This window comes from Cervus elaphus, chromosome 5, assembly GCF_910594005.1.
Source record: "Cervus elaphus chromosome 5, mCerEla1.1, whole genome shotgun sequence".
Classification (NCBI taxonomy): Eukaryota; Metazoa; Chordata; class Mammalia; order Artiodactyla; family Cervidae; genus Cervus; species Cervus elaphus.
This window is the reverse complement of record NC_057819.1, coordinates 80,683,528-80,710,487: the sequence shown is the minus strand read 5'-3', so window position 1 is coordinate 80,710,487 and position 26,960 is coordinate 80,683,528. Positions and strand designations below refer to the sequence as shown.

Here is a 26,960-nt window from a genome sequence, read left to right as displayed (position 1 = left end):
TTCAAAATTAGGAAAGGAGTATGACAAGGCTGTATACTGTCACCCTGTTCATTTAACTTCTATGCAGAGTACATTATGCAAAATGCCAGGGTGAATGAATTACAAACTGGAATTAAGATTGCTGGGAGAAATATCAACCACCTCAGAAATGCAGATGATACCACTCTAATGGCAGAAAGTGAAGAGGAACTAAAGAACCTCTTGATGAGGGTGAAAGAAGAGAGTGAAATAGCAGGCTTAAAACTCAGTATTCAAAAATCACTTCATGTGGTCCCATCACTTCATGGCAAATAGAAGGGGAAAAGATGGAAGCAGTGACAGATTTTATTTTCCTGCATTCTAAAATCACTGCAGATGGTGACTGCAGCTATGAAATTAAAAGATGCTTACACCTTGGAAGGAAAACTATGACAAACCTAGACAGCATATTAAAAAGCAGAGACATCACTTTGCCAACAAAGGTCTGTAGACTCAAAGCTATGGTTTTTCTTGTAGTCATGCACAGTGTAAGAGCAGGACCATAAAGAAGGCTGAGCACTGAAGAATCACTGCTTTCAAACTGTGGTCTGGAGAAGACTCTTGAGAGTCCCTTGGACGGTAAGGAGTCAAACCAATCAATCCTAAAAGAAATCAATCTTGAATATTCATTGGAAGGACTGATGCTGAGCTGAAGCTCCAATACTCTGGCCACTTGAAGTGAAGATGTATTTTATTGGAAAAGACCCTGATGCTGGGAAAGACTGAAGGCAAACGGAGAAGGGGTTAGCAGAGGATGAGATGGTTAGAGAGCATGACTGACTCAATGGACATGAATTTGAATAAATTCCGGGAGATAGTGAGGGACGGAGGAGCCTAGTGTGCTGCAGTCCGAGGGGTCACAAAGAGTGGGACAGGACTTAGTGACTGAAATGTAACAACATCCTTTGATGATGAAACAGGATGTTACCCCAAGGCTGCTCTTGATGGTTTGTTTCTCCCTGGTCTCGGACCCCCTCCCTTGCCTAACTATCAACTGCTTGACTCTGTCCACTGGAACTCAGAGAAGGTTATGGAGGCTGAATGAAAGCAGTCTCCTATAATCAAAGAAACAAGGAACACAGGAAGGCCCCGAAGGGGCCCTGCACAGGGTCACCAGGGACGTGCGGACTCACTGAGCCCCTAGTAACTGCTGAAGTCTTGCTAATAGGAAGTGCCCAGGTCAGGCATTCCCAGGGGGTACTTTCTTCTTTGATTTCTGAGCTTGAGCCATGGCCTGAGGTGGGGCTCGCTGACTTCAAGACATCTCATCCAAACCCTCTTCTTCCTTTGAAGAAGAGCAGTAGGGCCCATGGAGAGGACGTGTAATTAGGGCTGCCACCAGGACTGGCCCTGGGGCCTTGTGACTCCCCATCACCTGCCCCTCAGTGACCCTGAGGATTTACAAGGGACCCAGACCAAGGGGCAGTTTGATCAAGATGATCTCCAGGATATAATGCAGCAAACACAGAAGTCCCAGGGCAGGAAGCACTCAGTCCCCTGGGTGGCTGACACGAGGCAGGATTCAGGGCAGAAGCTCAGTGCTGGAGCCTCAGAATACAAGAGGCAGAGGTTCTGAGGTCTAAGAGAAGGGAGGACGCCCTTCAGGAGATGGTGAGGGGAAAAGGATGGTCAGTGCTTTTCTGGATAAAACCTCAGAGGCTGGGAAGACCAACAGGATAAGCCTCAAGTAAAAGGATACTGTCTCCCTGTGCAAGATGGATAGGAAAGGGAGATATGCAAAGATGGAAGAAAACAGCTCAGCAAAACAGAAGCCAGGCCAATCTATAGAGGGAAATCTGAAGGAGAAAAAGGACAACATAGAATCTGGGCTCAGGGGTATGTAAAGGACCCCGACAGGGAAAGACTTTATGAAACTATCTAATGTGCTGAAACTATGCCAAGCTAACTATCACAAAACTGAGAGGCTATAAATCTCTCTAATTATATGCACTCTATATCTTAAGATTTCCTAATGCAGCAGTAAAAAGCTCGCAAGTCAGAGGGAGCTGTTCATTAAAGTCATATCTAGACCAATGTCCCCCAGCAGGGCAAGGGGTTAGTAATCCACGATCACCTAAACGATGGAATGTGACACGAGTGTCACAAACTATGAGAAACTATGCGACAACGTTGAAAAATGCATACAACACACAATGAATTGAAAGCAAAGGTCCTCACCACTGACAATGAAAAGACCTACTGAATGGGAGAAAATCTGTGTGAATGACATAACCAAGAACGGGTTAATACCCAACATATATAAACAGCTCATACAACTCAATATCAAAGACAAAACAACACTGATTGAAAAATGGGCAGAAGAACATTATGGACATTTTTCCAAAGAGGAAATGCAGATGGCCAGTAGGCACACGAAAAGATGCTCAGCTAATTATTGCTAACAATCATGGAAATGCAAATCAAAACCACCATGAGATATCACTTCATACCTGCCAGAATGGCAATCATCAAAATGAACAAAAATACAAATGTGGAGAAGAGGGAATCCTTGTATTCTGTTGGTGGCAATGTAAATGGGTTCAGCCACTGTGGAAAAGAGTATGGAGGTTTCTCAAGAAAACTAAAGCTAAAGCTACCACATGATCCAGCAATTCTACCCCCAGGTATATATCTAAAAACAACAAAGACACTAATCCAAAAAAACACATGCATCCCAATGTTCATAGCAGCCTTATTTATAATAGGCAAGATATGGGAGCAATGTAAGTGTCCATCAACAGATGAATGGATAGAGAAGATGTGGTCCATATATACAATGGAATACTGCTGCTGCTAAGTCACTTCAGTAGTGTCCGACTGTGTGCAACCCACCAGGCTCCTCCGTCCCTGGGATTCTCCAGGCAAGAACACTGGAGTGGGTTGCCACTTCCTTCTCTAATGGAATACAACTCAGCCATAAAAAAGAACAAAAATTTGCCATTTGCTGCAACATGAATGGGCTCGGAGGGTATTATACTAACTGAAATAAGGTAGAAAGAGAAAGTCAAATACTATATGATGTCACTTATATGGGGAATCTAACAATACAAAAAACTGTTGAATGTAACAAAAAGAACCAGACTCACAGCTATAGATGACAAACCAGTGGTTACCACTGGAGAAAGGGGAGAGGAGAGGGGCAATGTAGGGGAAGGTAATTAAGAGGTACAAACTACTACATATGAAATAAGTAAGCTACAACGATATATTGTGGAACACAGGGAACGTAGCCAATATTTTCGAGAACCATAAATCGAGCATAATCTTTAAAAATTGTGAATTACGGTATTGTATACCTGTAACTTATATAATATTGTACACCAACTATACTTCAATTTACACACACACACAAAAGAGTAAGGGTCCTTTGAGTGAAAGCTGGGCCCCTTTTTCCTAGTGGACTTGCTAGGCTGGGATTGAACCAAAATGAAAGGGAGGCAGGCTGGAATCTTAGGGGTGTGGTCTTTGTGGGACAAATCCCATTTTCCTGTTTTGTTTTACTTGAGACTGTACTACTGCAAAATCATTTCTGCCTAGGACTTTGCGATGGGGCACTTCCATGGCCCAGGGCTACGCAGTGACTCTGGCAAACTTGTCACAGGAAAAACTGAAACGCTTTAAATGAGTTGAAAGTGTACTTTAAGTAGCACACTACATCACTCAGAGCTACTCCACTCAGAAGACACGACCTCAGTTCTCAAAGACCCACCCAGAGAAGCTAGTGTCCATGTTCCCAGCAGGCTGCTGAAACAGATTGTCTTTGAACCTGCATTAATTGTCTCTTTCTCACGCCTACTCTTTTCCGCTTCCCTCAGGTTTCTGGGGGATGAAGAGCCAGTTCATTAGCCAGTTGAAGACCATCAAATAGCATCTCAGCTCACAGTAATCAAAGGTCACAAACCGGATGGTTTCCAGGGGCCAGAGGCGCACCTCGGGGAGCAGAGAGGCCAGGTGTGGCCCCCGTCAGGAGCTCCTGCTCGTCCGTAAGGGGGGGCCGCCGCCACTCAGCTTTGGGACGGCAAGTTCAGCCCCCAAGTCATTACATTTTTGGAAAAAAGAAGGAAATGTCTTGATTTTTAAATGAGTGGGTGGACTTGGCATTCCCCCTACCACCTCCGCCCAGCACCGCTTTCTTCTGCTTCGGCTGGTCTGTAAGCTTTCACTTGGACATGGAAACAGTTCTGCCAATTAATAAAACGTTTGACAACCACTGAAATCCCCCAGATTAGAAAACCAAAGCCCAGAGAAGGGAAGTGTCTCTCCTCAGCTATGCGGGGCAGGAAGGCAGACCCGGATGCGCCCAGCGCACGGCGTGCCCTGCCGGCCCTGCCGTGTGTGTCTCCATCTCCCACCTCCGGGAGGCGCAGAAGTCCCCTGGGCCACAGACGCCTTCTTCTTCAGAGGCCTTTTCCTACCGCACCGGAGGCCGAGCTCTCAGAGAGGATACTTGCCATAATCCTGAGAGAGAAAGGCCCCTCCCTGCAAACTGCTCATCTTCAGTATCTCATCAGCAAGTGTGCATCCCAGAGGGTTAATAAACACATGAAGAGATGCTCAGCATCTCGTCATCAGAGAAATGCAAAAGCAAAACTACAATGAGAGATCACCTCACACCAGACAGAATGGCCCTCAACCAAAAATCCACAAACCACAAGAGCTGGAGAGGGTGTGGAGAAAAGGGAACCGTCCTGCACTCCTGGGGGGAACGCAAGCTGATACAGTCACTATGGAAGGCAGTACGGAGACTTCTTAAAAAACTAAGAATAAAACCACCATGTGACCCAGCAAGACCATTTCTAGGCATATTCCCTGAGGAAACCAAAAGTGAAAAAGACACATGTACCCCAGTGTTCACGGCAGCACTATTGACTACAGCCAAGGCCTGGAAGCAACCTGGATGTCCATTGACAGATGGATAAAGCAGCTGTGGTACACATACACAACGCAATACTGCTACTGCTAAGTCACTTCAGTCGTGTCTGACTCTGTGTGACCCCATCCCTGGGATTCTCCAGGCAAGAACACTGGAGTGGGTTGCCATTTCCTTCTCCAGTGCATGAAAGTGAAAAGTGAAAGTGAAGTCGCTCAGTCGTGTCTGACTCTTCGCGACACCACTCAGCCATAAAAAGGAACACATTTGAGTCAGTTCCAATGAGGTGGATGAACCTAGAGCCTGTTATACATGAGTGAAGTCGGACAGAAAGAGAAAGACGAATACCATATATTAATGCATACATATGGAATCTAGAAGGATGTACTGACGAATCTGTTTGCGGAGCAGCAGTGGAGCTGCAGACAGAGAGAACAGACTTACGGACAAGGGTGGGGAGAAGAGGGCCAGGGTGAGATGAATGGAGAGAGTAGCGTGGATGCATACACGCTAACACATGTAAACAGACGGCCAATGGGAATTTGCTGAATGACTCACCGAACTCAAACAGGGGCTCTGTAACAACCTAGAGAGGTGGGAATGGGTGGGAGGGGGAGTCACGAGAGAGGGGACACATGTACACGGATGGTTAATTCATATTGGCTATGACAGAAATCAAACCTTTACAATACTGTAAAGGAATCATCAATCAACTAAAAAAAAATGTCTGTATCCATTGGCAAAGCTGGGAGAACTGGGAAGCTGCTTAGGAATAATAACATTTGGGGATGAAGTGACATTTACATCTCATGGGGATGAGGACCAGGGCACCCTACATACTGGTAAGCAACCTGGCATCCCAGCTGGGATGGGCCTGTAGTTTCCAGAAGGTGAAGCAAGACTGCGTTCCTCAACCCCTCCCTAGATCGTGGACTCCACATGGGCGTGGGCCAACTTTTGAGAGACATTTTAGGAATGGAATGAAGGATCCTCTGCCTGCCCCTCAAAGACCTTTCAACCAGTTTCTAGTCTTCAATCCTACCACGAGAGCTCAAGATTAAAATGCAAATACACTTTAGGGAGAAGGAGAAGGTCCAAAACTCAACACTGATACAAAAGGCTGAGTTCTTTCAAAATATCAATTTTTCTAGGGGCACGGAATTCAGGTCGAGGAAAGGACTGGGAGGGCAGGGAGATGAAAGACTGGTCAGGATAGCTCAGTTTTGCTTTGGAACCTTCCAGAAACACTTTGTATTAGCATACTGTCAAACGTGACTTCAGGAACATCTAGTAAGGGTTCCTGCCCATGTCTGGTTTGGGCTTAGTAGAAAAGGACCCCAGCAAAAGGTCAGAACCTCTCACTCTCTGATTTGGCTTCCTTGGCAGTAACACTGCCTTTGTCTGCTTCAGAAGGATGCTGAATCCTTCTGAGGATGCTGGGTCCAGGAGACCCCTACTGTGCTGCTGGACCACATCAGTTCTTCACTGCTGAGCTGTGAGCCTTTAAAGGTGAGCAAGGTGGTAAGTGGGGGAAACCTGGCCTCAACCTCAGGTCAGGCAGTAAAACCACTTTTACCTGAAGCCACATGACCAGGGGCAGTTCTGAGTAGTTCTTGTAGGGGCTGGTGGCATAATAGAGCCACCAGAACATGTGAGCATCGTTCCGGACAGTCACATAACCCCAGACTTCCTTGCTCTCCTCCGTGGGCCAGCTGATGACAGCTCCTGAAACACAAGCACCATTGTTTTCCTGAAGAAGGTCCATGTTCAGGTAAATCCCAAGCCTAGGAGTGATGGCTGGGCTAGGCTGCAGGTGATTTGGTTTATGTTTATGTATTTACTTCAATACATTGTGGAGATAAAGAAAAACAATTCAACTTAGATTGAATAAATTCTAACTTATGAAAAAACAAACCCAACGTAACAGAGGCCCAGGGGGCTGAAAGCTTTCACATTTTCCTCTACACCCTCTGCAATGTTTGGATTTTTAACAGGAAAGCATTAAACTTGCTTATAACTGTTTAAAAGAGATAGAGATTTACATTTAGGGGAAAAAAGAAAAAAATCTCAAAATGCATCACATTGATTTTTGTTTCTCATTTAGTACACAATTAAAGAGGCATCGACAAGTTAGTGGGGCAAAATTACTCAATATATTATGCCAGGGCAACTGTTAGCTTTCTTGAAGCAAAAAAAATAGAAATATATATCCTCTCTTAACACTATTAACCAAAATGAATTCCAAGTGGATCAAATATTTCATTTTTAAAATTTAGATGTGAAAAAAATATGAAAATAGAATTGAATGTTTTTTTGACCTCTGGATGGGGAAACGATTTAAGCAGACTCCCAGAGACTATACAGCAAAATATCAAGAGTTGAGAACAGAAACTTGTTACATTTCTATACAATGAAAATAAAAGGCAAAACAACAAATAAAGATCAGAAATAAATATGAAAAAGGGTACTTCCTTAATCATTAGATCAATTAAAAAATATAAGATCTTTGCAAGAAGCAAGATAGCTGACAATGCCTAGCACTTACTAGGCATTCAATAAATAACAGTAGTCATAACAACAACAACAAAAGTAAGATTAAATGGATAAATGCCACAAGAAAATAATTCATGAAAACAGAAATATGAATGTCATAAATACGTGAAAAAATCACTAATATTCAAAGATACGAAAATTAAAGCAATAATGAGGTCACTAAAAATTTTTTTGCTTATTTGACAGATGGCAGAGGTTCTATTTGCACAAGACAGGAGATTGGCTTCAGGGCTGTGGGCAAAAGTGCATACTGGCACATAATTTTCTGAGAAGGCGACTTGGCAGAAAATTTATAGAAGCCATACATATATTCTTTAATCCCACAACTTTCCTCCAATTTACAGTTAACCAAAGTTAACTTTTTTAGCATCTGCAAAATATGTATCAGAAAAGAGTAGGTTAAATACATTAACTATGTCACCTTTGCTAAAGTAACAACTTCCAAGCTGTGATACCTTTTCTTTTCTCAAATACCACTCTGTGAGTAAAAAACGGTAATGTTAAACAGTGACAAAAGCATGATCCTTGGTTACCAGAGTTTTCTGCCTCTACTTCCTCTTTTTTGAATTTCATGCCTCTGTGGCAAGTAAAAGGACAAAAACTGGTCCCCAAAATAAGAGACTAGGAGAGGAGACAATGTTGTTTTGAAACTTAATAAGGATGGAGATTAAGGCAACCAGAAAGTGGTCTGATGAGCAAAACAGAAAGGCTAGAATGTTTATTATAGGTATGGCTGTAAGATCATACATACCAAGTAACACAAAATTACAGTCTCCTTGAAAATGGCAGATAAGGCTTGGTTTGTTTTAACTTAAACTCTGGTACTCCTCCCTTTCCTGATAGTGTCTGTTGTTGCTGTTTAGACCCTAAGTTGGGTCCAACTCTTTTGGGACCCCATGGACTGTAGCCCCCCAGGCTTCTCTGTGCATGGAATTTGCCAGGCAAGAATACTGGAGTGGGTTGCCATTTCCTTTTCCAGGGGATTTTCTCAACCCAGGGATCGAACCCGCATATCCTGCATTGCAGGCAGACCCTTTACTGCTGAGCCACCAGGGAAGCCTCCCTGCCAGTGACCACTGTTAAAATCTGGTGGGCAACCTATTGCATAGTTCCCAGGCACAAGCAGAAGGATCATATGATCCCCATTTTACAGAAGGGAAAACAAGTTAAGCAACTGGCCTCAGATCACAAGACAAATCTGTGGCCAGTTCGAATTCTCAGTTCTTGATTCAGATCAGGAGTCATTTTGCTTGAAGAAAAGACTGAAAACCAACTTGCAAGTCATCATATTAAACACGAATAGGTTTTTGTCAAAAAGGACTGCAATGAGGGAAGATATTATCTTGCCTTTTCAGATTAGGTACAAGGAGAAAGTCTTACTCTCAATAAAGTGTCCCATTCGTGGTATTATCTTTTAGTCTTCTGGACAGAGCGTTTCAGCTTTAAACAACAACAACAACTTTATAATCTCATTTTGCAGCCAATCACGCCAGGAAGAGGGAGGTGGCCCTTAGATAGTAGAAACCTCATTGATCATCGGCTTCTCCAAACCTTACATCTTGCAAAACTGCTTCTAACTACGCGCAGGGAAGAAAGGAAGCATCAGAATACCCAGAGTCAGAAAAAAGTAGAAAAAGAACTCTTAATTAAAAAATTGAGTGAGTTTCAAAAGCAAAACAATTCCACAAGGTATAAACAGGGGGAAAGGAATATGGTTTAAAAAGCACAAACCCACTAACTGATTCTCATCCCTGGAGGAGAGAAGGAGGCACCGGCCGCTGAAGCATCTTTTGCCCGAACCTACCCGAGCTCAGGCCCAAAAGCAGCAGCAGCACGGGACAGCTTCGCGGCGCCAGCTCCATGACGAATACTTCGCGGCTGCATCAGCTACCGGCTGGTCTCGGCTCCTCACCACGTGACTGTGGCGGGCGGAGCAAACCAGGCCGGGCGGGGGCGAGGCGTGGATTCGGGTGGGCGGGGCTAGAGAGAGGCTTGGGCGGGGCTTGGGGAGAAGCTTGGGCCAGATGAGCCGCTCGCAGCAACCCGGGCGCCCTCTGCAGATCGGTCCCAGCGGCAACCCTGCAGCCGCGCCCCGGGTGTTCCTTTTCGTTCCGCTACGCCTCTTTGCGTTTTCGGGACAAGCAGAAAGGAAGAGGCGCTTAATGCATTGATTTGACTTGGATTGTACGACAGGACTGAGACGCTACAGAGAAATAACCAGAGGACCGTTCTTCCTGCCCCGCCCATCTCCCTTCCCCAACAAAAGACCTGGCCTTTCAAACGGCTGCATCTGCCCCAAATCAGACTAAGAATGGTCAGATGGTCATTGGAAGCTGTGGGCTTCCATTTTCACAGATTTGTTCTTAAAATTATTTTTCCTTTAAAATTACGTATATTATGGACATATTGGAAATTTGGAGAAAATTTAGACATTACGTAAACATTGTTAGCATTTGAGATTTTTTTTTTCCCCTGTAGTGCTTTACGTCATCTTTTAAAATACAATAGTAAATGTTTTTATTTTGTTTTTTTTCTCGGTAATTTGTCATCAGCTTAATTCTGTGTTGTTAACATGACAACAGTCATTTCAAACAGGCAATTAGTGTTTTGGGAAGGGATTAGAGAAAGGGGAAGGGAAAAAAGGATGCGAGAGTGTGTGTGTGTGTGTGTGTGTGTGTGTGTGTGTAGGCCATTTTTATCTCAGGGTGTACCAAATAACTCCCCTTATAGCTAGGAAACAAAACTGTGCAGGGCTGTATGAGGGTCAGGTTACTTCTAAATCAGTTCAGTTCAGTTGCTCAGTCCGGTCCGACTCTTTGTGACCCCATGGACTGCAGCAGGCTTCCCTATCCATCACCAACTCCTGGACCTTGCTCAAACTCATGTCCATAGAGTCAGTGATGCCATCCAACCATCTCATCCTCTGTCATCCCCTTCTCCTGCCTTCAATCTTTCCCAGCATCAGGGTCTTTTCCAATGAGTCAGTACTTCGCATCAAGTGGCCAAAGTATTGGAGTTTCAGCTTCAGCATCAGTCCTTCCAATGAATATTCAGGACTGATTTCCTTTAGGATGGACTGGTTGGATCTCCTTGCAGTCCAAGGGACTCTCAAGAGTCTTCTCCAACACCACAGTTCAAAAGCATCAATTCCTCAGCACTCAGCTTTCTTCACAGTCCAACTCTCACATCCATACATTACCACTGGAAAAGCCATAGCTTTGACTAGACGGACCTTTGTTGGCAAAGTAATGTCTCTGCTTTTTAATATGCTGTCTAGGTTGGTCATAACTTTCCTTCCAAGGAGTAAGCGTTTCTTAATTTCATGGCTGCAGTCACTGTCTGCAGTGATTTTGGAGCCCAGGAAAATAAAATCTGTTACTGTTTCCATTGTTTCCCCATCTATTTGCCATGAAGTTATGGAACCGGATGCCATGATCTTAGTTTTCTGAATGTTGTTTTAAGCCAAATTTTTCTCTCTCCTCTTTCACTTTCATCAAGAGGCTAAATCTTTAGTGCTTCTTTGCTTTCTGTCATAAGGGTGGTATCATCTGCATATCTGAGGTTACTGATATTTGTCCCTGCAATCAAATAATGGAAACAGTCACAGACTTTATTTTTTGGGGCTCCAAAATCACTGCAGAGGATGACTGCAGTCATGAAATTAAAAGACGCTTGCTCCTTGGAAGAAAAGCAATGACCAACCTAGACAGCATATTAAAAAGCAGAGACATTACTTTACCAACAAAGGGCCATCTAGTCAAAGCTATGGTTTTTCAGTAGTCAGGTATGGATATGAGAGTTGGACCATAAAGAAAGGTGAGCACCAAAGAGTTGATGCTTTTGAACTGTGGTGTTGGAGAAGACTCTTGAGAGCCCCTTGGATTGCAAGGAGATCCAACCAGTCAATTCTAAAGGAAATCAGTCCTGAATATTCATTGGAAGGACTGATGCTGAAGCTGAAGCTCCAGTACTTCAGCTTCCTGATTTGAATCAGGCCACCTGATTCAAAGAACTGACTCGTTGGAAAAGACCCTGATGCTGGGAAAGATTGAAGGTGGGAGGAGAAGGGGATGACAGAGGATGAGATGATTGGATGTCATCACCAACTCAAAGGAAGTGAGTTTGAGTAAGCTCTGGGAGTTAGTGATGGACAGGGAGGCCTGGTGTACTGCAGTCCATGGGGTTGCAAAGAGTCAGACATGACTGAGTGCCTGGACTGACTGCTCATCATAATCGTTTTCAAATAACCTTTTGTGCAGTTATTTATTTTAATTTTCTTTTCCTCACTAATCTGTGGACTCCATGAGACTGGGGATCAGGCTGTACTAGGTGGTTGGCCAAATAGGCTCATAAGGTCGTATTTGAGAGTACCCTGTGAGAGCCATGTGGGCCTGTTGAAACTACTCTGCCATGATGTCAGGGAGGCAAACAGCATTTTTCCTTTTTCCAAGTTTAGGATAAATTATACTTTTACTGTATGCAAGGCCTCAGAGGCCACAGCACATTCAGGGAGCTACAGTCTGGGCCTCCCTGGTGTCTCAGATGATAAAGTATCCGCCTGCAGTGTGGGAGACCTGGGTTTGATCCCTGGGTCGGGAAGATCCCCTGGAGGAGGGCATGCAACCCACTCCAGTATTCTCACCTGGAGAATCTCCGTGGACATAGGAGCCTCGCATGCTACAGTCTATGGGGTTGAAAAGAGTCGGACACAAGTGAGCGACTCAGCACACACCAACACACACATTCATGGGGGACTGTTGGAGAAAAAGTACAAGGCGACTTGCGTAAGTCTGGATCAGAAGGTGGGATTCTGACTACTGCTGCTGTTGTTTAGCCCTCCTGGCTCCTGTGTCCCTGGGGCTTTGCGGGCAATAATACTGGAGTGGGTTGCTATTTCCTTCTCCAGAGGATCTTCCCAACCCAGGGATCAAACCTGCATGTCCTGCATTGACAAGCGTTGGCAGGTGAATTCTTTACCACTGAGCCACCAGGGAAGCCCCTGACGAGCTACCAATTCACTGCTGGTGGTGTGAAATCTGAAGAGGTGTAGGCAGGCAGTCTCATTACCAGATCTGTGTGGCAGGCAATTCTGTTGCATAATTGCAACAAAAGTGTCATTTCTCTTCGTCAGGGCTAATTTTCTGAAGGAATAGGGCTAAAGGGTACAGCAATTGATTTCCAAAATTCAAACAGGATTATAGCAGGCAGGGAATCATAACAAAGCCCACAAGTCAAGGAGGAGGGAAGATATAAACAGCATGACAAAGCTGAGTGAGGACAGGAAAATACAGGAGAAGAAACGGACTAGAAATAATTCTTAGGAGTGAGGAAAACCCAGAGAAGCCAAAGCTATTTTTCATGCTCCCTATTTTCAGCTTCAGTTTCTAAGTTTAATTCCTGTAAGTGCTACAACAGGGATCCAACTCTATACGTGGGGTGTATCAGAATGCAGCTTGTTTCTCAAATTTCCAAATTCATATAAAAATAAATTAGGAGCTGGAGACAAATGAGCTCGCTTAAATCCATTTATACTTGTCAGCCAGGACAGGGCCTTATGTAAGGAAACCCCACCATTGGCAGCAGCAATGAGGCCTCCCTGCCACACCCACCTTTGGGTGTTAACAGAGCCCAAGTAAGGAACTTGGACTTCAGTCCCCACCTGGCAGTACCTCCCCTCCCCCACCAGAGCAGTGTCAGAAAAAGCCAGCAGGATAAGATCTGGAATGTCAGACCATAATGTGAAAATGTTCAGATTCCAGCTTCTTCAAATTCATACCCAGAACAGGGAAGACATCAGACTGAAAAAAGACAATTAAGAGATGCTGACACTGAGATAAGGAAGATGTTAGAATTATCTGACCAGTGTTTTAAAGCAGACAGGATTATCATGTTTGGAATGAATGAAAGGATAGAAACACTCAGCAGGGAAATAGAAAGTCCCAGCAAAGGAATAAAAGATGCAAAGAAAAGCCAAAAGGAAATTTTCTTGTGTTTATTTTTGTTTCTTTTAAAAAAATTTTTTACTGAAGTATAATTGATTTACAATATTGTGCCAATCTCTGCTGTTCAGCAAAGTGACTCAGTTTTACACATATAGACATTATTTTAAAATATTCTTTTCCACTATGGTTTATCCCAGGATATTGAAGATAGTTTCCTGGAGGACCTCCTATACAGTAGGACCTTGTTGTTTATCCATTCTATATGTAATAGTTTACATCTGCTAATCCCAAACTCCCAGTTCTTCCCTTCCCCAGCACCCTCCTGCCTTAGCAACCAGAAATCTATGTCTGTGAGTCTGTTTATGTTTCAATTTTTTAATTAACTAATTAATTTTGGCTGCACTGGATCTTCATTGCTGAGAGAGGACTTTTTCTAGTTGCAGTGGATAGGGGCCACTCTCTAGCTGTGATATGCTGGCTTCTCACTGTGGTGACCTCTCTCGTTGCAGAGCACAGGTTCTAGAGAGGAGGCTCAGAAATTGTGGCATGTGGGCTTAGTTGCCCTGTGGCACATGGAATCTTCCCAGACTAGGGATCAAACCCATGCCCCCTGCATTGGCAGGCAGATTCTTACCACCAGACTACCAGGGAAGTCCTATGTCTTATTTTAGATTCCACATATAAGTGATATCACATGGTGTTTGCCTTTCTCTTTCTGACTTCCTTCGCTTAGTATGATAATCTCTAGATCCACCCTTGTCGCCACAAATGGCAATATTTCATTCTTTTTCATGACTGAGTAATACACTGTTATATATAGGACACAGCCTCTTTATCCCTTCCTCTGTCGATGGACATTTAGGATATTTCCGTGTCTTAGCTGTCATGAACTTAGAGATGCATGTGTATTTTTGAATTTAAGTTTTGTCTGGGTATACACCCAGGAATAGGATTTCTGGATCATATGGTAATTAATCTAAAACTAAAACCTATTTTCAGTTTTCTGAGGAACCTCCACACTTTTCCATAGTGACTGCACCAACTTGCATTTCCACTAATAGTGTCGGAGGGTGCCCTTTTCTCCACACCTTCTCCAGCATTTGTTAATTGGTTGAAATTAAAAGACGCTTACTCCTTGGAAGGACAGTAATGACCAACCTAGATAGCATATTAAAAAGCAGAGACATTACTTTGCCAACAAAGGTCCATCTGGTCAAGGCTATGGTTTTTCCAGTGGTCATGTATGGATGTGAGAGTTGGACTGTGAAGAAAGCTGAGCGCCAAAGAACTGATGGTTTTGAACTGTGGTGTTGGAGAAGACTCTTGAGAATCCCTTGGACTGCAAGGAGATCCAACCAGTCCATCCTAAAGGAGATCAGTCCTGGGTGTTCATTGAAAAGACTGATGCTGAAGCTGAAACTCCAATACTTCGGCCACCTCACGTGAAGAGTTGACTCATTGGAAAAGACCCTGATGCTGGGAGGGATTGGGGGCAGGAGGGGAAGGGGATGACAGAGGATGAGATGGCTGGATGGACAGGAGTTTGAGTAAGCTCCAGGAGTTGGTGATGGACAGGGAGGCCTGGCGTGCTGCGATTCATGGGGTCGCAAAGAGTCAGACACTACTGAGCGACTGAACTGAACTGAATGATTAGTGATGTTGAACATCTTTTCATGTGCCTACTGCCCATCTATATGTCTTCTTTGGAGAAATTCTGTTAAGGGCATCGCCCCATTTTTCAATGGCATTGTTTTTTTGTTGTTAAATTGTGTGAGCTGTTTGTATTGATATATTTTGGTGATTAAGCCCTTGTCTGATGCATCATTTGCAAATATTTTCTCCCATTCTGAAGGCTGTCTTTTTGTTTTCCTTTGCTATGCAAAAGCTTGTAAGTTTGATTATGTCACATCTATTTATTTTTGTTTTTATTTCTATTGCCTTTGGAGACTGACCCTAAGAAAACATTGGCATGATTTATGTCAGAGAATGTTTTGCCTATGCTCTCTTCTAGGAGTTTTATGGTATCATGTCTTGGGTTCAGGTCTTTAAGCCATTTTGAGTTTATTTTTGTGCGTGGTGTGAGGGTGTGTTCTAACTTCACTGATCTACATGCAGCTGTCCAACGTTCCCAGCACCATTGTTGAACAGACTTTTTCCCATTTTATATTCTTGTCTCCTTTGTTGAGAGCAATTGACCATAGACATGTGGGTTTATTTCTATGTTCTCTGTCCTGTTCTGTTGAGCTGTATGTCTGTTTTTTTTTTACCAATACTACACTGTTTGATTACCTTAATTTTGTAGTATTTGCTGATGTCTGGGAGAGTTATGCCTCCTGTTTTGTTTTCTGCCCTCCCCCCCCAACCCCAGGATTGCTTTGGCAATTCTGGGTCTTTTATGGTTTCATATAAATATTTGGATTATTTGTTCTAGTTCTGTGAAAAAATGTCATAGATATTTTGTTAGGGATCACATTAACTCTGCAGATTGCTTTGGGCAGTATTGCCATTTTAGCAATGTTAATTCTTCCAATTCAAGAGCATGGGGTATCTTTTGATTTCTTTGAATCCTCTTTAATTTTCTTTACTGTTTTATAGTTCTCAGCACATAAATCTTTCACCTCCTTGGCCAGGTTTACTCCTAGGGTTTTTGTTTTTTGGTGCTATTGTTAAAAGGTATTAATTTTTAGCATTCCCTTTCTGATATTTCACTGTTACTATAAAGAAATGCAACTGATTTTTTCAATGTTAATCGTATCCTCCTACTTTGCTGGATTTGTTTATTAGATACGGTAGGTTTTGTGTGGTGTTCTTAGGGTTTTCTATATATAGTATTATGTCAAATGCATATAGTGACAATTTTACTTCTCTTCCAATCTGGATACTTTGCTTGCTTTTTCTTCTCTGATTGCTGTGACTAGCACTTCCAATACTATGTTGAATAGAAGTGGTGAGAGTGGACATTCTAGTCTTGTTCCAGATTTTAGCAGGAAGATTTTTAGCTTTTCACAGTTGAGTAATATATCAGTGGTGGGTTTGTCATAAATAGCTTTTATTATGTTGAGATATGTTCCCTCTAGTCCCACTTTGGTAAGAGGTTTTGTTTTGTTTTGTTTTTAATCATGAATGGATGTTGAACTTAGTCAAATGCTTTTTCTGCATCTATTGAGATGATCATGTGGTTTTTGACTTTTGTTAATGTGGTGTGTGACATTGATTGATTTGAACCACCCTTGTGAATTTGGGATGAATTCCACTTGTTCATAGTATATGATCTTTTTTGTGAGTTGTTGGATTTGATTTGCTAATATTTTGTTGAGAATTTTGCATCTATATTCATCAAAGATATTAGCCTACAATTTTCTTTTTTGGTGGTATCTTTGTTCTAGTTTTGGTACCAGTTTGATGGTGGCTTCACAGACTGTCTTTGAGAATATTCCCTCCTCTTCAGTCTTTTGGAAAAGTTTGAGAAGAATTGGTGTAAGTTCTTTTTTGTTTGTTTGGTAGAATTGGCCTGTGAAACCACCTGGTCTGGACTTTTGTTAGGAGTTTTTTAAGTTTTTAGTTTTTATTTTTTCCATCTATTTTTATTAGTTGGAGGCTAATTACTTTACAATATTGTAGTGGTTTTTGCCTTACATTGACATGAATCAGCCATGGATTTACATGTGTTCCCCATCCCAATCCCCCCTCCTGCCTTCCTCCCCATCCCATCCCTCTGGGTCTTCCCAGTGCACCAGCCCTGAGCACTTGTCTCATGCATCCAACCTGGGCTGGTGATATGTTTCACCCTTGATAGTATACTTGTTTCAATGCTGTTCTCTCTGAACATCCCACCCTCGCCTTCTCCCACAGAGTCTAAAAGTCTGTTCTGTACATCTGTGTCTCTTCTTCTGTTTTGCATATAAGGTTATCATTACCATCTTTTAAAATTCCACATATATGAGTTAGTATACTGCATTGGTCTTTATCTTTCTGGCTTACTTCACTCTGTATAATGGGCTCCCAGTTTCATCCATCTCATTAGAACTGATTCCAATGAATTCTTTTTAATGGCTGAGTAATATTCCATAGTGTATATGTACCACAGCTTCCTTATCCATTCGTCTGCTGATGGGCTTGTTAGGAGTTTTAAAAAAAATTATTATTATTACAGATTCACTTCTAGGGACTGGTCTGTTCAAATCGTCTGTTCAAATCAAATCAAATTTCTTCTTGATTCAGTTTTGGTGGGCTGTATGTTTCTAGAAAGTTGTCCATTTGCTCTAGGTTGTCACTAAAAGGAAATTTGAGAACTGAAAAATACAATTACCAAAATAAGAAGCTCAGTGGAAGGATTCCACAGCAGAATGGAGGTGACAGAGGAAATAATCAGTGGATTAAAAGATAGAACAATATAAAATGCCCAATCTGAACTGAGAAAAAAAAGAAGAGCCACAAAGGACTATAATAAAGAGTTCTAACATTTGAGCCATTGGAATGCTAGAAAGAGAGACTGGAAAAGTACCCAAAGAAATCATGGCTGAAAAATGCCTCAAATTTTCAGACTGGCGTCCTGAGGAGTGTCCTAAGTGGTATAACACACTAAGAAGAGGTAAGTATGTTGCAGGAAGGGGGACCCCTTCCAGGGCCTGAAAGTGGGCTTTAACACTCAGAAATGAATTATCCAAGGAGACACTTGGGCTGACAAAGCAAGAGATTTTGTTGGGAAGGAGTGCCTGGGTGGAGAGCAGTAGGGTAAGGGAACCCAGGAGAACAGTTCTCCCATGTGGCTCACGATCTCAGATTTTATGGTGATGGTATTAGTTTCTGGGTTGTCTCTGACCAATCATTCTGACTCAGAGCCCTTCCTGGTGGTGCACACATTGCTCATCCAAGATGGAGCCAACGAGGAGGATTCTGGGAGGTGGTCGGACACGTGGTGTCTGCTTTTGACCTTTCCTGATCTCTTCCAGTTGGTGGTGGCTTGTTAGCTCCATGTTCCTTACCAGGGCCTTTTGTCCTAAAACAACTCATGCAAATGGTTACTATGGTGCCAGACCAGGGCGGGCAGTTTCAGTCAGTGTTCTTCCCCTAAAAGGATGCATGCTTTCAGGAAAATTCAGTTCGTCTCCCTTTTTCACTGGGACACCTTCCTAAAGACGATTCCCTGACAATGAGCCTGTGCACCCGTTTCTTTTCTCCCCACAGAAAAGTATCTTTCTCCCTCTTGACCCCATCTACATAGCCTTACATCACATACTGTACTTGTTTTCTTTTTTCACCATCTATTATTAAACTTAGATTAACTTTAGGGAAACATGTAGTGGATTTTGCTGTAAATCAAGCACATAACAGCATTGATACATGAAAGATAGTAATGCCTGAATTTGAGAAAACAGCTTCACTGTATTGGCAGTAACTCTTTCTTAGATGTTGATATACTGTTCCAATTCTATTAAATAAATGTTTATAAACATAATTGGAATGCAATGTTTCAATACAACTTGGAATTTTAAGTGCTTAGTTGCTCAGTCATGTCCAACTGTTTGCAATCCTATGGACTGTAGCCCACCAGACTCCTCTGTCCATGGGATTTTTCAGGCAAGAATAAGGGAGTGGGTAGTCATTCACTTCTCCAGGGGATCCTTCTGACCCAGGGATGGAACCTGGGTCATCTCCTGAATTGCAGGCAGATTCTTTACCGTCTGAGCCACCAGGGAAGCCCTGGAGAGATGATAAATTTTGTTTGGCTACTCAAGTCTTCTTTTGCTTAATATGTTGAAGTACATTTCATTGAAAAAGTGGAAAAAATATCTATAGCAGGTATTTTACAGAATTTATAGCAAAAAAAATATTCAGAAGTAAAATGCATCTCCATATATAAGATTAAATTGCTAACAAAACTATATAGAATAGTTCACAGTCATCTATCTCTCTATTCACCTGTCATTAATACACGGGTCTTTGATCATATCTTTATTTTTATGGAATTGTCGTTTTTACCCTTCATCTTAACTGCATAGACCAGGCACCCTCTAAATGCAAGAGCAAGTGGTATAATAATCACTTAAGTCTTCATGGTGCCTTCCCAGATGTTGAGAAAGTGAGCAACTCCGATGACTGGGTAAACACTTCCTTTGCAAGTCAGGTAATTCCCAATTCTGTGTTCTTAACGTTATTGAACCTAACTGAATTGTTGACTGATGGAGTCCAGTTCAATCGCTCAGTCGTGTCCGACTCTAAGCATCCCTATGGACTGCAGTACGCCAGGCTTTCCTGTCCATCACCAACTCCTGGAGCTTGCTCAAACTCATGGCCATTGAGTCGGTGATGCCATCCAGCCATCTCATCCTCTGTTGTCCCCTTCGCCTCCTGCCCCCAATCCCTCCCAGCATCAGGGTCCTTTCCAATGAGTCAACTCTTTGCATGAGGGGCCAAAATATTGGAGTTTCAGCTTCAGCATCAGTCCTTCTGATGAATATTCAGGACTGATTTCCTTTAGGATTGACTGGTTGGATCTCCTTGCTGTCCAAGGGACTCTCAAGAGTCTTCACCAACACCACAGTTCAAAAGCATCAATTCTGTTTCAAAAGAACAGCATGTATATTATCTATGGTGAAACAGATCACCAGCCCAGGTGGGATGCATGAGACAAGTGCTCGGGCCTGGTGTACTGGGAAGACCCAGAGGAATCGGGTGGAGAGGGACGTGGGAGGGGGGATCGGGATGGGGAATGCATGTAACTCTATGGCTGATTCATATCAATGTGTGACAAAACCCACTGAAATGTTGTGAAGTAATTAGCCTTCAACTAATTAAAAAAAAAAAAAGCATCAATTCTTTTGTGCTCAGCTTTCTTTATGATCCAACACTCACGTCCATATACGACTACTGGAAAAACCATAGCTTTGACTAGACAGACCTTTGTCAGCAAAGTAATGTCTCTGTTTTTTATTTAATATGCTGTCTAGGTTGGTCATAGCTTTTCTTCTAAGGAGCAAGTGTGTTTTAATTACATGGCTGCAGTCACCATCTGCAGTGACTTTGGAGCTCAAGAAAATAGCATCTGTCACTGTTTCCACTGTTTCCCCATCTATTCGCCGTGAAGTGATGGGACCAGATGCCATGATCTTAGTTTTCTGAATGTTGAGTTTTAAGCCAGCTTTTTCACTCTCCTCTTTCACTCTCATCAAGAGGTTCTTCAGTTCCTCTTCACTTTCTGCCATAAGGGTGGTGTCATCTACATGTCTGAATTTATTGATATTTCTCCTGGCAATCTTGATTCCAGCTTTGGCTTCATCCAACCTGGTATTTCTCATGATGTACTCTGCATATGAGTTAAATAAGGAGGGTGATAATATACAGCCTTGGCATACTCCTTTCCTGATTTGGAAACAGTCTGTTGTTCCACGTCCAGTTCCAACTGTAGCTTCTTGACCTGCATACAGATTTCTCAGGAGACAGGTAAGGTGATCTGGTATTCCCATCTCTTTAAGAATTTTCCAGAGTTTGTTGTGATCCACACAGTCACAGGCTTTGGTGTAATCAATAAAGCACAAGTAGATGTTTTTCTGGAATTTTCTTGCTTTTTCAATGATGCAACAGATGTTGGCAATTTGACCTCTGGTTCCTCTGCCTTTTCTAAATCCAGCTTGAACATCTAGAAATTCATGGTTTACTTACTGATGGGAAATAGATGGGGAGACAGTGGAAACAGTGTCAGGCTTTATTTTTTTTTTGGCTCCAAAATCACTGCAGATGGTGACTGCAGTCATGAAATTACAAGACGCTTACTCCTTGGAAGGAAAGTTATGACCAACCTAGATAGCATATTAAAAAGCAGAGACATTACTTTGCCAACAAAGGTCCGTCTAGTCAAGGCTATGGTTTTTCCAGTAGTCATGTATGGATGTGAGAGTTGGACTGTGAAGAAAGCTGAGCGTTGAAGAACTGATGCTTTTGAACTGTGGTATTGGAGATGACTCTTGGGAGTCCCTTGGACTGCAAGGAGATCCAACCAGTCCATCCTGAAGGAGATCAGTCCTGGGTGTTCATTGGAAGGACTGATGCTGAAGCTGAAACTCCAATACTTTGGCCACCTCACATGAAGAGTTGACTCATTGGAAAAGACCCTGATGCTGGGAGGGATTGGGGGCAGGAGGAGAAGGGGATGACAGAGGATGAGATGGCTGGATGGCATCATCAACTCGATGGGCATGAATTTGAGTAATCTCCGGGAGTTGGTGATGGACAGGGAGGCCTGGCGTGCTGCAATCCATGGGGTTGCAAAGAGTCGGACACAACTGAGCGACTAAACTGAACTGAACTGAAGCCTGGCTTGGAGAATTTTGAGCATTACTTTGCTAGCGTGTGAGATGAGTGCAATTGTGCGGTAGTTTGAACATTCTTTGGCATTGACCTTCTTTGAGACTGGAATGAAAATGGACTTTTTCCAGTCCTGTGGCCACTGCTGAGTTTTCCAAATTTGCTGGCATACTGAGTACAGCACTTTAACAGCATCATCATTTAGGATTTGAAATAGCTCAACTGGAATTCCATCACCTCCACTAGCCTTGTTCGTAGTGATGCTTCCTAAGGCCCACTTGACTTTGCCTTCCAGGATGTCTGGCTCTAGGTGAGTGATCACACCATCGTGGTTATCTGGGTCATGAAAATTATTTTTGTATAGTTCTTCTATGTATTCTTGCCACCTCTTTTTAATATCTTCTGGATCTATTAGGCCCATACTGTTTCTGTCCTTTATTGAGCCCATCTTTGCATGAAATGTTCCCTTGGTATCTCTAGTTTTCTTGAAGAGATCTCTAGTCTTTCCCATTCTATTGTTTTCCTCTATTTCTTTGCATTGATCACCGAGGAAGACTTTCTTACCTCTCCTTGCTATTCTTTGGAACTCTGCATTCAAATGGGTATATATTTCCTTTTCTCCTTTGCCTTTCACTTCTTTTTTCTCAGCTATTTGTAAGGACTTCTCAGTCAACCATTTTGCCTTTTTGCATTTCTTTTTCTTGGGGACAGTCTTGATCACTGTCTCCTGTACAAGGTCATGAACCTCTGTCTATAGTTCTTCAGACACTCTATCAGATCTAATCCCTTGAATCTATCACTTCCACTGTATAGTTGTCAGGCGAGTGTATGCCCCTCGGTTCTGTCTCGTCACAACAAAGATTTGGAGTGATGGATATTAAAGCCCTTGGCGCGTCACAGCTCTTGGGTCTTGGACAGAACGTGTTGGGTCTTGGACAGACCGTTTTATAGCTCTCAGACAAATCAGTGTTACAGCACCGTGTTACAGCTCTATTTTATTTAGCAAATAGCAGGAGAATCCATCCTTGAGGCATGAGGGCATGCCGACCCAAAGACGCGAAAAGAAGAGAGTGGAGGAGCACGCCAGCATGTAGGGGGGAGGGAGATAGGGAGAGAGAGAGAGAGAGCCCTTTGGCTCCTCTTTTTATATGTCATCCCACCCCCCACCCCCCCACCCCCAGGCCCCGGGCCTGCCCTATGTAAATTGGGCTAGCCAGGAGTACTGTTTGTTCTACCTGAGGTCCTCACTCTGGTCCTCGGAGCTTCCTTTGACCTTCCTTTGTTCTATTTTTGCCGGCTTTTCCCTTCCTTGTCTTTTAGCCACCACCATTTTGGACTCCTGTTTCCTATTCTAACTACCTGACTTTCCCCCCTCAAGAGATGGCAGGCCCAGTTCTTTGGGAATAGGGGCATCGAGGTCTTTCTGGCTACTTCCTGCTGAATTGGGACGGCGAGGGGTATTGGGCCTCCCCCTCTTGCTAGTCTCAGGCCTCAGAGTACTTATAGCGGTGTCCATCTAAGGGTGAGTGATATTTTCCATGGTCAGCTGTAGTTTTATATCTTTGCTGAACTAGCACTGCATGATGTAGCTTGTCGACCTGGGCACAGACAAAACAGGTTAGACAATTTATAATATATGGAACAATCATAAGCAGCATCAATATGATATAACAAGGACTAGTGGGGGCATTAGCCAATTCCAAATTCCCATCACCAGGATGGCTCAAGTCCCTCCTTGTTCAGGGATTAGAAGATTTATCTCCTGCCTGTTTTGGAGTACAGTCCCTACCAAGCTGTGTTGGCTCTTTAGAGCTGTCCTGAGAAATCTTATCCCCAGAAACTTAATTTTGGGGGTGTTCATTAGAATGACACTCATTTGTAGTCCTGAATAAGTATCTGAGATCTCCCAGGGGCTCACAGGTGTATTGAGTGTCCTCTTCTGTTTTCTTCCACAGCTTGACTCGTGAGTAATCTGTCCTGCTACCTTGACAGCTGTGGGCGTAAAAAGTATTACAGGGTAGGGGCCCTTCCATGTGGGCTGGAGTTGAGCCTTTGGGGACCCATCTTTCCAGACTTTAATTAGGACTTGAGTCCCTGGAGCATATAGTGGTGACTCCTTAGAATCTTTTGGGTCCTAGTTCACAAGCATATATCCTGTTGGAATTGCCCAATAGCCATGGTATAAGACTGGAGGGTCTGAGCCTCTGGATCTAGGAAGAGGTCATTGATACAAACAAAAGGTCTCCCATACAGCATCTCATATGGACTAAGACCAACCTGTTCCTTAGGTGCGGGTGCAGAGAAGGGCTATTGGTAAAGCCTCCTTCCATCCCAGGGAGGTCTCCTGGGTTATCTTTTTTATAGCTGATTTTAAGAATTGGTTGGCTGTTTCTACTTTTCCTGAAGACTGAGGCCTCCAGGCACAATGGAGATAATAAGTAATGTCCAATACTTTAGAGACCCTTGGGTGACCTTAGAAGTAAATGATGTCCCATTGTCACCTTGTAATGACCTGGGCAGACCAAATCTTGGAATGATTTCATGGAGCAGTTTTTTTTTTTTTTTTTTTAACCACTTCCTCAGCCTTCTCAGTCTGGGTGGTAAAGCCTTCAATCCATCCTGTGAATGTATCTATCATGAGTAATAGGTATTTATACCCTTGAGAAACTGGCATCTGGGTGAAGTCCATCTGCCAGTCCTCTCCTGGGTAGGTTCCACGTCATTGGATGGACTGGGCCAGCCGGGGTCTTTGAGCTCCTTGGGGGTTGTTTAATCGGCAAGTAGGACAAGAGGAGCCCACTTACCTTATAATTGTTTGGAGGTCTGTTCCTCTGAAGGACCTTTCTAGTAATCTTTGGAGGGCCTTTTCCCCTAAATGAGTGGTGGCATGTAAGGAGTTAACCAACTTCCATTGGAGGTTTTCAGGCAGAAAAAGGAGTCCCTCCTTCTGCAACCACCCCGTATGATCTTCTTGAAAGCCCTCACTCTTAGCTTTAAGAGTCTCACCTTCAGTATATAAAGAAGTTTCTGTCAAATTAGTCTGTGGAACTAGGGTGGCAACCCCTATTAGGTCATGGTTCTGTAATGCTGCTCTCTTAGCTGCCTGATTGGCTGCTTGGTTCCCTCGTGCCACTTCTGTGCTCGCTTTTTGGTGTCCTTTACAGTGGGAGACTGAAACCTCAGTGGGCAGATGGACTGCCTCCAAGAGTCTAAGGATTTGATCACCATATTTGATTAGGGACCCTCGGGTGGTCAAGTGGCCCCTTTATTTCCAAATAGCCGCATGTGCATGTAGCACCAGGAAGGCATACTTGGAGTCAGTATAAATGGCTATTCTTTTTCCTTTTCCCAGCTCTAAAGCTTGAGTCAGGGCTATGAGCTCAGCTAGTTGGGCTGAAGTACCTGGTGGCAGAGGCTTAGCCTCTATGGTCTCAAAATTGGAGACTACGGCATATCCAGCTCTTCTTTTTCCACCTAAGACAAAGCTGCTTCCATCAGTGTAACAGATTTTCTCAGGATTGGTCAGAGGATCTTCTGACAATCCCTCTCAGGGTTTTGTCCAGTGGTCCACCCAGAGGTGGCAGGACAGCTCTAGTTCAGTTCAGTCGTTCAGTCGTGTTTGACTCTTTGCGACCCCATGAATCGCAGCACGCCAGGCCTCCCTGTCCATCACAAACTCCCAGAGTATACCCAAACCCATGCCCATCGAGTCGGTGATGCCATCCAGTCATCTCATCCTCTGTTGTCCCCTTCTCCTCCTGCCCCCAATCCCTCCCAGCATCAGGGTCTCTTCTAATGAGTCAACTCTTCGCATGAGGTGGCCAAAGTATTGGAGTTTCAGCTTCAGCATCAGTCTTTTCAATGAACACCCAGGACTGATCTCCTTTAGGATGGACTGGTTGGATCTCCTTGCAGTCCAAGGGATTCTCAAGAGTCTTCTCCAACACCACAGTTCAAAAGCATCAGTTCTTCGGCGCTCAGCTTTCTTCACAGTCCAACTCTCACATCCATACATGACCACTGGAAAAACCATAGCCTTGACTAGACGGACCTTTGTTGGCAAAGTAATGTCTCTGCAAAAGAGAAAAGGACAGCTCTAAAGGCACTGTCAAAAGAGGGAGGAGTGGATGGTTCCCCAATGGTTGGGATGATCCTCCCCCTCATCAGCATATGAATTCACCTTGCTAGTGATGTCCATGTGTAGAGTCTTCTCTTGTATTGCTGGAAGAGGGTGTTTGCTATGACCAGTGTGTTCTCTTGGGAAAACTTTGTTAGCTTTTGCCCTGCTTCATTTTGTACTCCAAGGCCAAACCTGACTGTTACCGCAGGTATCTCTTGAGTTCCTACTTTTGCCTTCCAGTCCCCTCTGATGAAAAGGATATCTTTTATGGGTGTTAGTCCTAGAAGGTCTTGTAGGTCTTCATAGAACTGTTCAACGTCAGCTTCTTCAGCATTACTGGTTGGGGCATAGACTTGGATTACTGTGATATTGAATGGCTTGTCTCGGAAACAAACATAGATCATTCTTTCATTTTTGAGATTGCACCCAAGTACTGCATTTGACTCTTTTGTTGACTATGAAGGCTACTCCATTTCTTCTAAGGGATTCTTGCCCACAGTAGTAGATATATGGTCATCTGAATTAAATTCGCCCATTCCAGTCCATTTTAGTCCACTGATTCCTAAAATGTCATTGTTCACTCTTGCCTTCTCCTGTTTGACCACTTCTAATTTACCTTGATTCATGAACCTAACATTCCAGGTTCCTATGCAATATTGTTCTTTACAGCATCAGACTTTACTTCCGTCACCAGTCACATCCACCACTGGGTGTTGTTTTTGTTTTGGCTCTGTCTCTTCATTCTTTCTGGAGTTATTTCTCCACTGATCTACAGTAGCATTTTGGGCACCTACTGACCTGGGGATTTCATCTTCAGTGTCCTGTCTTTTTGCCTTTTCATACTGTTCATGGAGTTCTCCATGCAAGAACACTGAAGTGTTTCTCTAGTCCCTTCTCCAGTGGACCATGTTTTGTCCGAACTCTCCACCATGACCCATCCATCTTGGGTGGCCCTACACAACATGGCTCAAAGTTTCATTGAGTTAGACAGGCTGTGATCCATGTGATCAGCTTGATTAGTTTTCTGTGATTGTGGTTTTCATTCTGTCTGCCCTCTGATGGAGAGAGATAAGAGGCTTATGGACGTTTCCTGATGGGAAAGGCTGACTGAGGGGGGAACCTGGGTATTGTTTTGATGGGCAGGGCCATGCTC

The 26,960-nt window shown here is 43.4% G+C and overlaps 1 protein-coding gene across 1 annotated transcript in view; it reads right to left on the bottom strand.

Moving 5' to 3' along the window:
• SCPEP1 (serine carboxypeptidase 1) overlaps window positions 1–9,367 on the bottom strand; it is a 31,084-nt gene extending 21,717 nt beyond the window's left edge. The window contains exons 1-2 of the mRNA XM_043902737.1: window positions 9,246–9,367; window positions 6,465–6,613 (exon numbers count right to left, since the gene is read on the bottom strand). Coding sequence (XP_043758672.1) covers window positions 6,465–6,613; window positions 9,246–9,303 — 207 coding nt within the window. The 5' untranslated portion in view covers window positions 9,304–9,367. The remainder of the gene's footprint in view (window positions 1–6,464; window positions 6,614–9,245) is intronic.
• Between the last annotated feature and the right edge of the window lie 17,593 nt (window positions 9,368–26,960).